This window comes from Metopolophium dirhodum, chromosome 1 (assembly GCF_019925205.1).
Source record: "Metopolophium dirhodum isolate CAU chromosome 1, ASM1992520v1, whole genome shotgun sequence".
Taxonomy (NCBI): Eukaryota; Metazoa; Arthropoda; class Insecta; order Hemiptera; family Aphididae; genus Metopolophium; species Metopolophium dirhodum.
The window spans coordinates 23,709,553-23,721,514 of record NC_083560.1 but is presented as its reverse complement, the minus strand read 5'-3'; the positions used below and the strand labels follow the sequence as shown (position 1 = coordinate 23,721,514).

Genomic DNA, 11,962 nt, shown 5'->3' with positions numbered 1-11,962 from the left:
TACGTTGTGGTGGAACGAACCATGTGGGTTGACGGACCAGAAAAGGAGTTGAGAAGCACTCTATTAAATAAATTAAGCGGAGGAGACACTATGTGAAGAGCGGTAACTGCCAAAAACAGTAGTAATGGTTGAAGTAACAAAAAATAATTATTTTGTAAAACTGTGTGAAAAGTTTTCAAAGTTTGGTGTGTGCATAATATTTCAATTAAATTAAAATCAAAAGAAAAATGTTCAAGTCCACTCAGTAATGACGAGATCCAAAAATCAGTAAAAACATTTATTAAACCCATGCTTTGACAATGATAATAATTGCGTGTTTGTGTTCACCTTAGAAATGCTACAGACCTAACTCGTGACCATCGGTATCCTATTATGATTCCATACATGTATGTTTTTGATACTCTAATTTTTAGAAATGAACACAAAATGTCATTAAATGCTGCTTGGGGTTAACATTGCTTGGATGTTAGTGAACGTGCGCTTAAAATGTTTAACGATAAATCTTATGCATTCGACTCCGTGTACTTGACTGGAACGCAGCAGAATCCCTTCCGTGGTTTTATCGGAAGCCCGGTGGCATTAACTTCGGGGATACGGTCTAGGGTCACACTAGATGGTACCATAAAGTCTAATATGAATATCGTTTTATCCGCGTCCGTATCCTCTTCAGCGCTGACCACGATGGCATGGCGCAAGAATTCGATTAACCCACCGTGTTCAGCAAAGTGGTCTTTGCAGGTCCAAGAACTCACCATATCTTTGAAGTTCAATGCCGTGTCCAAGAATTCCATCATTAAGCAAACGGCATTTGCCAGCCATTGGTCCACAACTGGAAGTGACGATTCACCGCTAGCAACAGACCACCGTGATGGTTCGACTGGCGTTCTAGTAATGTCAACTGGTGGCAAAGTCAATTCTGCTAATCGTTGTATGTCACCATCTGTCATAGGCGAGTATGCGGAGAAGAAGTTTGGTGGTCCACACCTGTAACAAGTAGACGTTGAACAATCCAATTCTCCAGATGTAAAACGAATAAAGGGACCTCTTGACTATAATATTTATAGTTTTAGTCAAAACTACTGATTATAATTATTAAAAGGCACTCATTACAATTTTTATCCACGTAAATTATTCTACTCTTTATATCTATCTACTTAGTATGATTATTGGCACCATACGTATATTATGACCGAAGCCACATTTCTCCATCCTTTAAATTATAATCCATTTATTTTAAAAATTCCAATTCCTTAGTATCATTACTGGTTTCAATTCATATACGTCGTTTAGCAAAATGTCTGGACTAACTTAAGGTGACTCGTTTTACTGTTCTGTTTTCAATTATTATTTATGTAAAAGTAAATTAATACGTCCTACCTGTTGCGGAACTCAGCTGGTGACTTAATCCAATCGATAGCTCTTTCGTATTGCATCAATTCGTCTTTGTATAAGAGTTCAGATTTAATTTGAAATATGTTCATTTTTTTTAGACGGTCAGCCACTGATATCAGTTTTGTTTTACACGGACTGAGGTTTTGCTGTTCAAGCTCTTCCAGCTTGTATAGTAACAGATTTAATTGATCTAAAGTTGTCAACCGTTGAAAATTTACTGGCACTGAGGGCTGTTTTGCTGACACACCTTCGGAATCATCTTGTCTTATGAACAACCTAATTACCAACCATAATATTAACACTACAAACACGATTTTTAATATTTCAGTAATCATCATAATATTATATTTTATATAACTAAAATTGAAAATAAAATATGAAGCTTGTAGCTAAACAAACATAGTATTGGATGTTGTGGAAACGTGTTGAATTATTATAACAGACCTATGTAAATAAATCCACAGCATATTAAAATTTAATTAATTAATTTTCTTTTAGAACTTCTTATCCGATCCTTCCCTAATCAAAAATAAGTACCTGTTCATAACATACCTATACATTTAAATAAATAAGTTGAGCTCGTTTAAAATTTTCGGGCTTAATATGATCATTGTCCAGAATCTCTTTCCCAAGTTATATGATTTATCACTCAAGAGAACGGTAGATACATACGCATTTGATGACTCCGTCTTACAAGTGCGTAACATACCAAATTGAAGCTTTGCAGTTAATGTTTAGCTTGTTAATTTAAAAATTAAATTGAATTGACCTATTATTAAACTTAATGATTTGAACTGTATCTATGTTTGTATGTTTGTCTTTTACGATACTTCAGTTTGTAAGTGAGTTATGATTATGTTTAATTTGCGCTATATCATACACTCAAAACTTTCTAAGAAATTAAACTATCATAAAAAACCACATGTTTTTTGCTATTAATTTCATAGTAGGACAATTTAAACGCCCCCCCTTTAATTCCCCAAATCTATGTATTCCTGTCAATAATATAACTCTCCAATATGTGCCCCCAGTACCTCCCATAAAGATCAAATAACAAAACAATATAAACATCTCCTCTTAAAGTCAATATTCAACTTTGTAACTCATTACCCCAATAAAAATGTGTCTCCTGCAAATTTATCTCCCTATGTAAATTAGATGCCACTCTTTCAGCGGCCTCTGACTTTTTCAAACGTACGCACCGTCACGTCTCCGAGATACCATCGTTCTAGCTCCATGTCCCCGACCCCCCCCCCCACTTTGGAATTTAGGAACAAAATTAACTCCATTCGTTTGTGCTTCGTTTGTGCTGGTTTGTGCTTTTAATCCCGTCGTTTGTGCTCAACCCCTTCCAAAGTTATTCAACTTACAAAGTCGGGGGGCTGGGGACATGCTTAGCCCCCACTTTGGAATTTCAGAACAAAATTAACTCCATTCGTTTGTGCTTCGTTTGTGCTGGTTTGTTCTTTTAATCCCGTCGTTTGTGCTCAACCCCTTCCAATGTTATCCAACTTTGAAAGTTGGGGGCTGAAATGTAATCCCAGCTACTCTCCATTGTAAAAAAAAATATTTTGTCTTGTGAATCTGATTACAACTATCCGCATAATCATTTATACCGCAATGGTCTTTAGTCGTAAAACATTTAGTTTACCAGAAAAACCCATACACTCGTGGATTAGAAAATTATTTAATTTTTTAAGTTTGCGGCATTTTTGGAAATAAAAAAAATATTTGCGACTAAACAAATGGGCTTACAGCCTAACACTAAAGATATAATTGTGATACAAGTGGTACTTTTAAATAGTTTTACTATTCTATGTATTTTGGAAAATCAAACCGATGTGGATTAGAAAACAGTGTTTTATTATAAGTGCATGGTTGTCGAACTTTAAAAAAATAATTTCGACTCAATCAATGAAACTTAAGTATTACCAATTTCTATATAATATTTTTATAATAATTATATTTTATACCAAATTTCATACCAGATAAGGACATTTCTAACTAATTGTTGTACATATTGTGTGTCAATTGCAGTGTTTATATTAAAAATAATATATTTAAACATAATAAATTTAACTTGATACCTATGCTTTTTAATACTCTGATATAGTGATGTATCACTCTGATACAACGCTTGTGAAGAGTTCGTTGTACTCATTATATTTTTTGTAGTTTATAAAGTCGAACGAAAGGTTAAGGTTTTTGCATCACGACTAAAATATTATATTTATGGCAACATTTTTCAAAAACCATTCACAAATTTTCAAAATTTTTATTTTGTAGGAGTGTAATTTTGTACGTTAAAGTTTTTTTTTAACCTCCTCAAAATAGAATACATTGACAATTTTAAATAATTGAGTATCATTATATTAATTACGTTTACATACGTAATATTATGTTTTTATACTTTTCGTAATAAAATTATCTAAAACACGTGCCTATTTAATACAATCAAATACCTAAATCAGTTAAAAACAAAAATGTGTATACAAAAACATATGCGAAATAATATCAATCACTTTATTGAAACAAACAGTTTAAATTAATATTGGTGTGCCAAAATATCAAAGTATTGAATACAAATATAATATATAATTTAAATAAGAATATTATAATATGTATTTACATATCTTAATGAAAAATTTTTAAATAGATTATTAAAAGGCAACCAAAAAAAGTAATGTATAATATAGTGGGTAATAATTTAATATGCGTACATCAGTATCATAAATATATCATACAATCACAATATATATTATAAAATATAATACAATGTATTATAATATAATCATATGTTTTAAAAAAAATAGGATTTAACTTTATATATAGGGTACCTATATTTACAACAGTTAAAATTATATTAATATTTTAATATATTATTATATTATGTATTTATAAACATTAAAAACATAAACACATAATATGTATCAGATAATTTACACAAAATTATAGAATTGTTAATATGCTGGTATGCATAAATAATTCTATTTTATGAATATAAATTTAATAGAAAACCCTAGTTTTTTGAGAGTATACATTATAAATTGACAGTTGATTTTAGTTGATGGTCTTACATGTCGAATACAATTTAATAGGTCATCACATCTTTCCCAGCTATTGTTCGTGTCTCTCCAGTTGTATGATACATAATGACCTATGGCATCCATACTCAAACATTTCGGTGGTTGTATGAAATTTATAAGTCCTCTGAGAGTGAACTGCTTATCAAACAGATTGATTTTAGTAGGAATATCTTTTAAGACAATAGATAAATCAAAGTGAGTTTTGTTTTGACCTTGTTTGTTAGTAACTGGTTCAATAAGAATATAGCTACCAGAAGTATATATTGGTTGTATAAAAGAAGCACATTGAATACATTTTCTCTGTTCTTCAAATCTACTTTTCAAAACATCTTGCATAAAATTAATACTTTCTGTCGGTAAATTTGCTGTAATTGTTATGGACAGTTTTGTTTGCTTATAACTACAAGTTAAACATTCTCTGACTTCAGTATATGATGGATATTTTTCGAATAGCTTCTGAAACATGTGATTGGCTGTACATGCAGAATCTAATATAGTTAGGCCAACTGGTGTTTCATTGAGTTGTTTATACTCAGAAATAATTGGCTTTAAAATATATGCTCGTTTTTTATACGTTTGTGAAGTTATGCCATCTCTAACTGCATTAATTACCAATTTAAAAAGTATATCTGAACTATTGGTATTAAGTAATTCAGCATATATGTCACTATCGACATATGAGCTACACATTATTTGGAATATGCAATCAAATGCGAATGTATTTGTTATGCAATATAATTTGTTATCAACTTCAATACTTTTTAAATCTGAAATACTTCCATTTTTCAGAAGTCCAATTACTTTACTTTTAGTACGGCTGGTGTCATTATAGTATAATATAGTAGGATCCTTGTCCAGGTATGTCCCTTTTCTTTTTTTCTTACCGACTTGATACCCCAATCCTTTCAAATTCTCAAGTGCAGTAGGATCATCATACGATTTGTCTATTAAGTTTTTTTCTGGAAAATGGTTTGAAAATATTAGTTCTTTTTCATATTTTTTTTGCTCGGCTTCATTTTGAACTGCAAATTTCAAGATTGGATGGTATTGGTTTTTTTCATCCGAAATTGTATTTATTGATGAACTCTTGGTGCTGTTTATTTCTTCATCATTCGATGCCTTTTTCCTGTATAGTTGTATCCGCTAAAATATTCATTGAGCCAAGTGTACAATTTATGTGTATTTTTAAGAATTCGTCAAGTCTAAGTGGTAATTGCTTGTGTTTGAATACAATGGTTTTTAAATCTTTAAACAAACTTTCTGACGTACAACTTGATTCCGTAAAATTTCCATACATGAAAATTGGAACCATTAAGGCTGACCAACATGGTATCAATTTACAAAAATCTAATAAATATTTTGCGATTTTTGGACTAAACTGTATGTTATCGCGATCCCCTGTATTATTAGTTTCATAATTTGAACTTTCAACACAGAGGTCATAAATACATTTTATTTCATTGAAAATTGTATTATCAATATCATTAATTGTTAAATTCTCTTCTTGTAAATTTGTATTGTCCTTTAGATTGTCAATGTCTATAATTGTCTGATCATAATCAGTAGTATTGGTTGCAATTCGTTGTTTCAAATACATTTTTGCTTCTTCGCATTGTGTATGCTGATTATAAATATTATTTCCTTCAGTTTCATGTAAAGCAACAGTAAAAATCATTTTTAATAGGTGTTTGACATCGATAAAGTTTGTACTCACTATTATCAACCCAATAGACCTTAAATAAAAATTTTTTACTCTAAAAGTACTTGATTTTATTTCAGGCCAAGTACTTATTAAGTGCATAACATGGTTAAAGTCATTTATAACCATGCATAATGGTATCTCAGTTCCAAGTTCATTCAATATTAGAGATGAGCAAACGTTAATATATTTACCAAGACTAGAATATTGAGTGAATGTTCTTACTACTGCTATCATCAAAGCTAATGATTGATCCAATACAACAACTTTCGGAGTAGTAATTCCAATTCTTACCCATTCAGTCAACCAATGAGCAATACTATTGTTGTCATGACGTTCAGAAATCATGTGAGCTACTGCAAATTGAGATTTTTTTATACAATCCATTACAGCGATTTGGTATAGAAATAAATGACCTGTTTGTCGACCAGATAATAAATTAATGCTTTTAACTATACCTCCCGTTGCATCAATACTGATTGTTGGTATTTTATTACTTTTGCAATAATTTCTGTATGAGTTAACCTCTTGAGCAGCCCAATAATGTATAAACAATCTACCATAGCCAATATCTAGAATAATATTATTATAAGGACACATACCCTTCATTAACAGTACGGCTAAGATTGGGTCTTCATTTAAATGATTTTTCTTATTTTCTTTGTACTTCATGACACGTAACGCATTTAATGATGGTAAATGACTAGGTTCTGGATCACCATACTCCATCGTTTCTCTTGCTTCTGACCTTTGAACATAAGCAGCTGACATATTTTGCTTCAACATCTTGTTTAAAAACTGTTCTTTTTTCTCTCCAATTATACGTCTTTTGTTTCTCGTTGTACATTGTAAGTAAAGTCCTTCCAAAGTGAACCGAATAACAACCCTACTCTCTTCATTAGGTTCATTTGTTAAGCAACCTTTAAAAATGCTTTTACAAAAATTACAAATTCCATCAATTTTTAAAAAAAGTTCACCTTCAGGATATATTTTTGCACGTTGGTACTTCACACAACATGCCAGTTTGGTTTGCTCAAAAAAATGTTCATTTATAATAGGTGTCCATTCATAGGGTACTAATGTATAATACATACGCGTACAATTTTTTAAATCTGAGCATTTCAAACTTTTCGGATCTTGATTGTATATAGATTTCCACTCTTTGGGCAACAGAGTAAAATTGAAATATAAAACTTCAGATATATGTTCTAATGTTTGTGAGTTATTTTGACTTTCATCGGAAGATCCTTCAACATAATTTGTATTATTGTTTTCGGTATAGTCAGATATTTTAGACAATAAATTTTGGTTATTTATATTTATTTTGTCCGCTATACCATATCTGTTTTGCAAAACAATTGGATAAATATATTTTGCGTCAATTACATTATTTAGATCTTTTTGTATTAGAGACCAACATTCTTGAGCCGGGCCCTTTAAATCGTTGGAACCTTCATGACAAATATCATAGTTTTGTATAACATTGAATAGTTCTTCAGGGTTAATTTTTGATTTTCTAGGCATTTTAACAAGAATCCATTAATCTAAAGAATAATAAAATCTCACATCAGCCCATAGTAAAAAACAGTTAAGTTTAGTAAAGTTTTTGGGATTTAATTATAGATTAGATTTAATTAATTAGGTATGGGATTTGATATACATATACATAAACTATTACCATGTTTTTGCAAATAAATTTTAACGATTCGCTACACTGAAATAAATGTTGTAACACATTTTTCTACATTAGAATGTTATATGAATCTGCTAAAACACTTTGAGCAATTTTTTTTAAAGACATGAAGTTCTAATTTTTATGATTTTGTTTACATACATATTATTATAAAAATAACGGTTTTAACTACTTTTTTGTAATTTAAAATTTATTATTCTTAGGGACTTATCACTTTTTCCTATTCTGTTTATTATTATTTAAAAAGTGTATTTCAAAAAGCTAATAGCTAACATATGAAAAAATTAATACTTTAAAATAAAAACCTAAATTAAATAAATATATACAGGTGAATATTTTATCGTTGAACACTCATTATTTCATGAAGTGTAAATGTTTTTGAAAACATTATTTTACTTAGTTTCCACTTTCAAGTTGTTTACAAAACATTTACATTTTAACTTTATAATTTTTACTTTTTAACTTTTTTTTTTATAAATTTTTACTTTTTTCAATGATAACAGAGTTTAATTTCATATTCTAAAGCAGAATAATTGTCTAAGTATTTCGAAACATAAATATCAAATTTAGGGCAAGTAGTTTACAGGTTCATTTCGACAGCATTTACATTTCCAATTTTTCGAATTTTCTTATATGCGTTATTTTGCGGATAATTTGCGGAATTTTGCGGACTAATTTTCAATTTCTGCGGACATTTAGTTTTTTAGCAAATCAAAAAAAAAACGGTTGACATGCTGATGAAATGGTGCGAAAATTTAAAAATTAACTTTTTCACTTTTTACTATACCATCATTTTGCGGATAATTCGCCCGATTTTGCGGACTAATTTTCATTTTTTGCGGACAAATAGTTTTTTAGAAAATTAAAAAAAACTTTGCAAAAAATTGAAAAAATTTTTCAATTTTTTACAGTTTTTTTAATTTTCTAAAAAACTATTTGTCCGCAAAATGATGGTAAAAAGTGAAGAAAGTTAATTTTTTAAATTTTCGCACCATTTCATCAGCATGTCAACCGTTTTTTTATTTGCTAAAAAACTAAATATCCGCAAACATTGAAAATTAGTCCGCAAAATAGCGCATAATATAAGAAAATTCAAAAAATTGGAAATGTACATGCTGTCAAAATGGAGCTGTAGCTTACAAGTTATTAGAATTTAGAGTATTTATGAGAGGAGTTGAGTTGTACGGGGTTACCCCATGATATGTTTGTCCACAACTCCGCTCACGTAAACTTTAAATACATATAACTCATAAACAACTCACCTAAATTCGATTTTTATGTTTCAAAATAATTAGGCGATTATTCTGCTTTGGAATATGAAAGTAAAACTCTATGTTATCATTCAAAAAAGGAAAAAACATAAAAAATTATAAAGATAAAAAATACTTGAAAATATAATTTTTTAATAAAAATGTTGTTTTATAAACGATTTGAAACGGTGTAAAATTATATTTTCAAAAACAGTTACACTTCTTGAAATAATGAGTGTTCAATGATAAAAAAAGCATCCTGTATATTTATTTATACATAATTGATACATTTTAATATATGTTTGATTCTGAGTGAAACGATGAGTGTATTGATTTTACAATGATGTGGATTTTTTTATTTTCTTTTGTGTCTGTAATTACCTTTTAGGACAGTAAAAATGCTTGGATTTTCTTCAACAGTATCTTTTCTGATAGGAAAGTGAATCTAGTTGGTACTTTGAGGAAGTCAAAAGTAAAAATTTCCCCCTAGTTTTCAAAATCGCCGTGAAAAACAAAAGGAAAATTATGGAAAAACGGGAATTTTTAAGCAAAATCTGTTTTCGAGAAAATCGATTTTGGTTTTTGATGTAACTTTAAAAGAAATGACCGTAGGTACATGAAACGTTGACTAAATGTTTATATTAGCATTTTCTATGCACCATAAAATTTCACAATTTTTTTTATTTATTTTGAGCTGTTTACGGACATTTTCAGTTTCCACTTGTTCTAGTTTTTTAACTATAGTTTTATACTATAGTATATTGTTTCAAAGTCAGATAAAAAAAATTAAAAATCCGTAGTAACAATTTTTTTTTATAAGCATTTAAAGTTCAAATATTGAAAAAATACGTAAGAATGACGAAAATGTGCATATTATTTTGAGTTTGAAATTCATAAAAATTTTTCTTTTTAAATCTAAGATTTGAAAATGTAATACAAGGTTATCTACCTTTACCAAAAAAAAATGTCTATAAAAAGTCAAATTAAAATTTTATGAGCGTTTGAAGTTCAAATTTGTAAATCATTGGATATTCACTCGATTTTTCATGTAACGATTTTCTAATTTTGTTGTAATTCAAAAACGAATAACCGTATACTCTTTGAATTTTATATCATATGTTTATTTTATAAATTCCTATACTTGATTAAATTTTCAAAATATTTTAACTTGTATTGAATTGTTTACGGACAATTTCATATTTCAATTCTTTTAGTTTTTTTTATAATAAATGTCAATAAAATTTTATTTGTTGTGTAAAATTCGTGAAAATTTAATACAAGATTCCTGATATATTGTTACAATAGCAGTAGAAAAATATTAAAAATACATAGGCACAATATTTTTTTATAAGCATTTAAAGTACGAATTTCGACAAAATTTATCAAATTTAAAATTTAATAATTATTTTGTGGTTAAAAATGTATAAAATGTTCAACTTTTATAGCTAAGGATTGAAAATTTAAAACAAGGTTCCACGTAATTAGGCATATATAAATTACTTTATTTATTATAATATCATCAAATATTAATATCATAGGCTGACTCACTCAGAATCGTTTTTCTTATACAATGATATTATATCATTGAATTAAAATTTAACACCATCAATTACAGTGACCCACTAGCAAACTACTGTACAGCAGAGCGACACCCACTTGCCCACCTCTTTTATTTTTTTTTTATCCAAGTGAAGTTACTTTTTTATATTTTACTTAGCTATACAATTTTTGAATAATAATAACCGTAATGGGGAAAAGTTACTGTCTAATAAATTTTGAATGACAAAGTCATACAAATTTGAACTTTGTCTTTAAAAAAATGCTCAAAAGGGGTTTTCAGAATCGTACACAAATTTTTATTTTAAAAAATAGTAATAAATGTGTATTTTTGTAACAAATGGTTGCAATTAATTTGAAAATAAAATATAAAAAATATGTATTTTGAAGACAATACGGACATTTTAGGGTGCTAACTTTACGCACGTCAATGTTATATCGAAAAAATAAATTGATCAGATAAATATTAATCATTTTAAGACCAATATTTATTATTATCATTTAAAGTTAAAATTTCTATTTAAGTAGTACCTCCATTTTTATAAGAAATTTGAAAAATTCTATATTTAAAAAAAAAATGTATGTAATTCGTATTTGGTGGTATGTGTGGGAAGGTACTAAGGAAACGTACGTAATTCACCATTTCTACTATTATACTAAATTATTTTACAAATAAACCACATTATAATATTATACCTATACCTAATAATATTATTGGAAACTTGAATATCGTCTTAAGAAACCTAAGACAGACATATAATAGTTAACTATTAATATCTTATGTACAAAAAATAATAATAAATATGGGTGAGGATGGTAATTATTAATTAGTTATTATAAGTAAAGGTATACCGTAAACGTGTATAAAATATGTATATATTATATAGGTATATAAATATTAAATACGATGAAATAATAATTTTAAATTTATAATTGTTTTTAATCATAATAAAATATTTTGATTTACTCACCAGTTATAGAGTTGTAGAAAGACGACGTTGGATAAAATGCGATTGAAACAAATTCAAAAACTAAAAACTATACACGAAAACACAGCGCATTTTAAGCATAAGTGAATTAAAATTAAAATAATAATGACGTGGTGTTGAACTATCCACAACGAAGTCGCACACGATAATGAAAATAATAAACTAAATTTGCCTAGAATACCTTTAATAATTATTGAAATATTTATATTGTAGAATTGTGTATTATGTATTGTTTTAGATAAGAACCTTTTTATGCCATCCTTAGGCTAATATCACTCTACAATATATTATTCCTT

General features: G+C 28.4%; 1 protein-coding gene across 1 annotated transcript; it reads right to left on the bottom strand.

Moving 5' to 3' along the window:
• Positions 1-503: 503 nt before the first annotated feature.
• On the bottom strand, positions 504-1,730 carry LOC132934474 (uncharacterized). The gene is made up of 2 exons (XM_061000774.1): positions 1,378-1,730; positions 504-984 (listed from the first exon to the last, which is right to left on the bottom strand). Exons 1-2 carry the CDS (start codon positions 1,728-1,730, stop codon positions 504-506), a joined length of 834 nt encoding a protein of 277 aa, XP_060856757.1.
• Between the last annotated feature and the right edge of the window lie 10,232 nt (positions 1,731-11,962).

Coding starts and splice junctions, on each gene's coding strand:
- LOC132934474 (XM_061000774.1), bottom strand. CDS start 1,730: ATGATGATTACTGAAATATTAAAAATCGTGTTTGTAGTGTTAATATTA. Junction 985..1,377: donor CCAGCTGAGTTCCGCAACAG/GTAGGACGTATT, acceptor TACTTGTTACAG/GTGTGGACCACCAAACTTCT.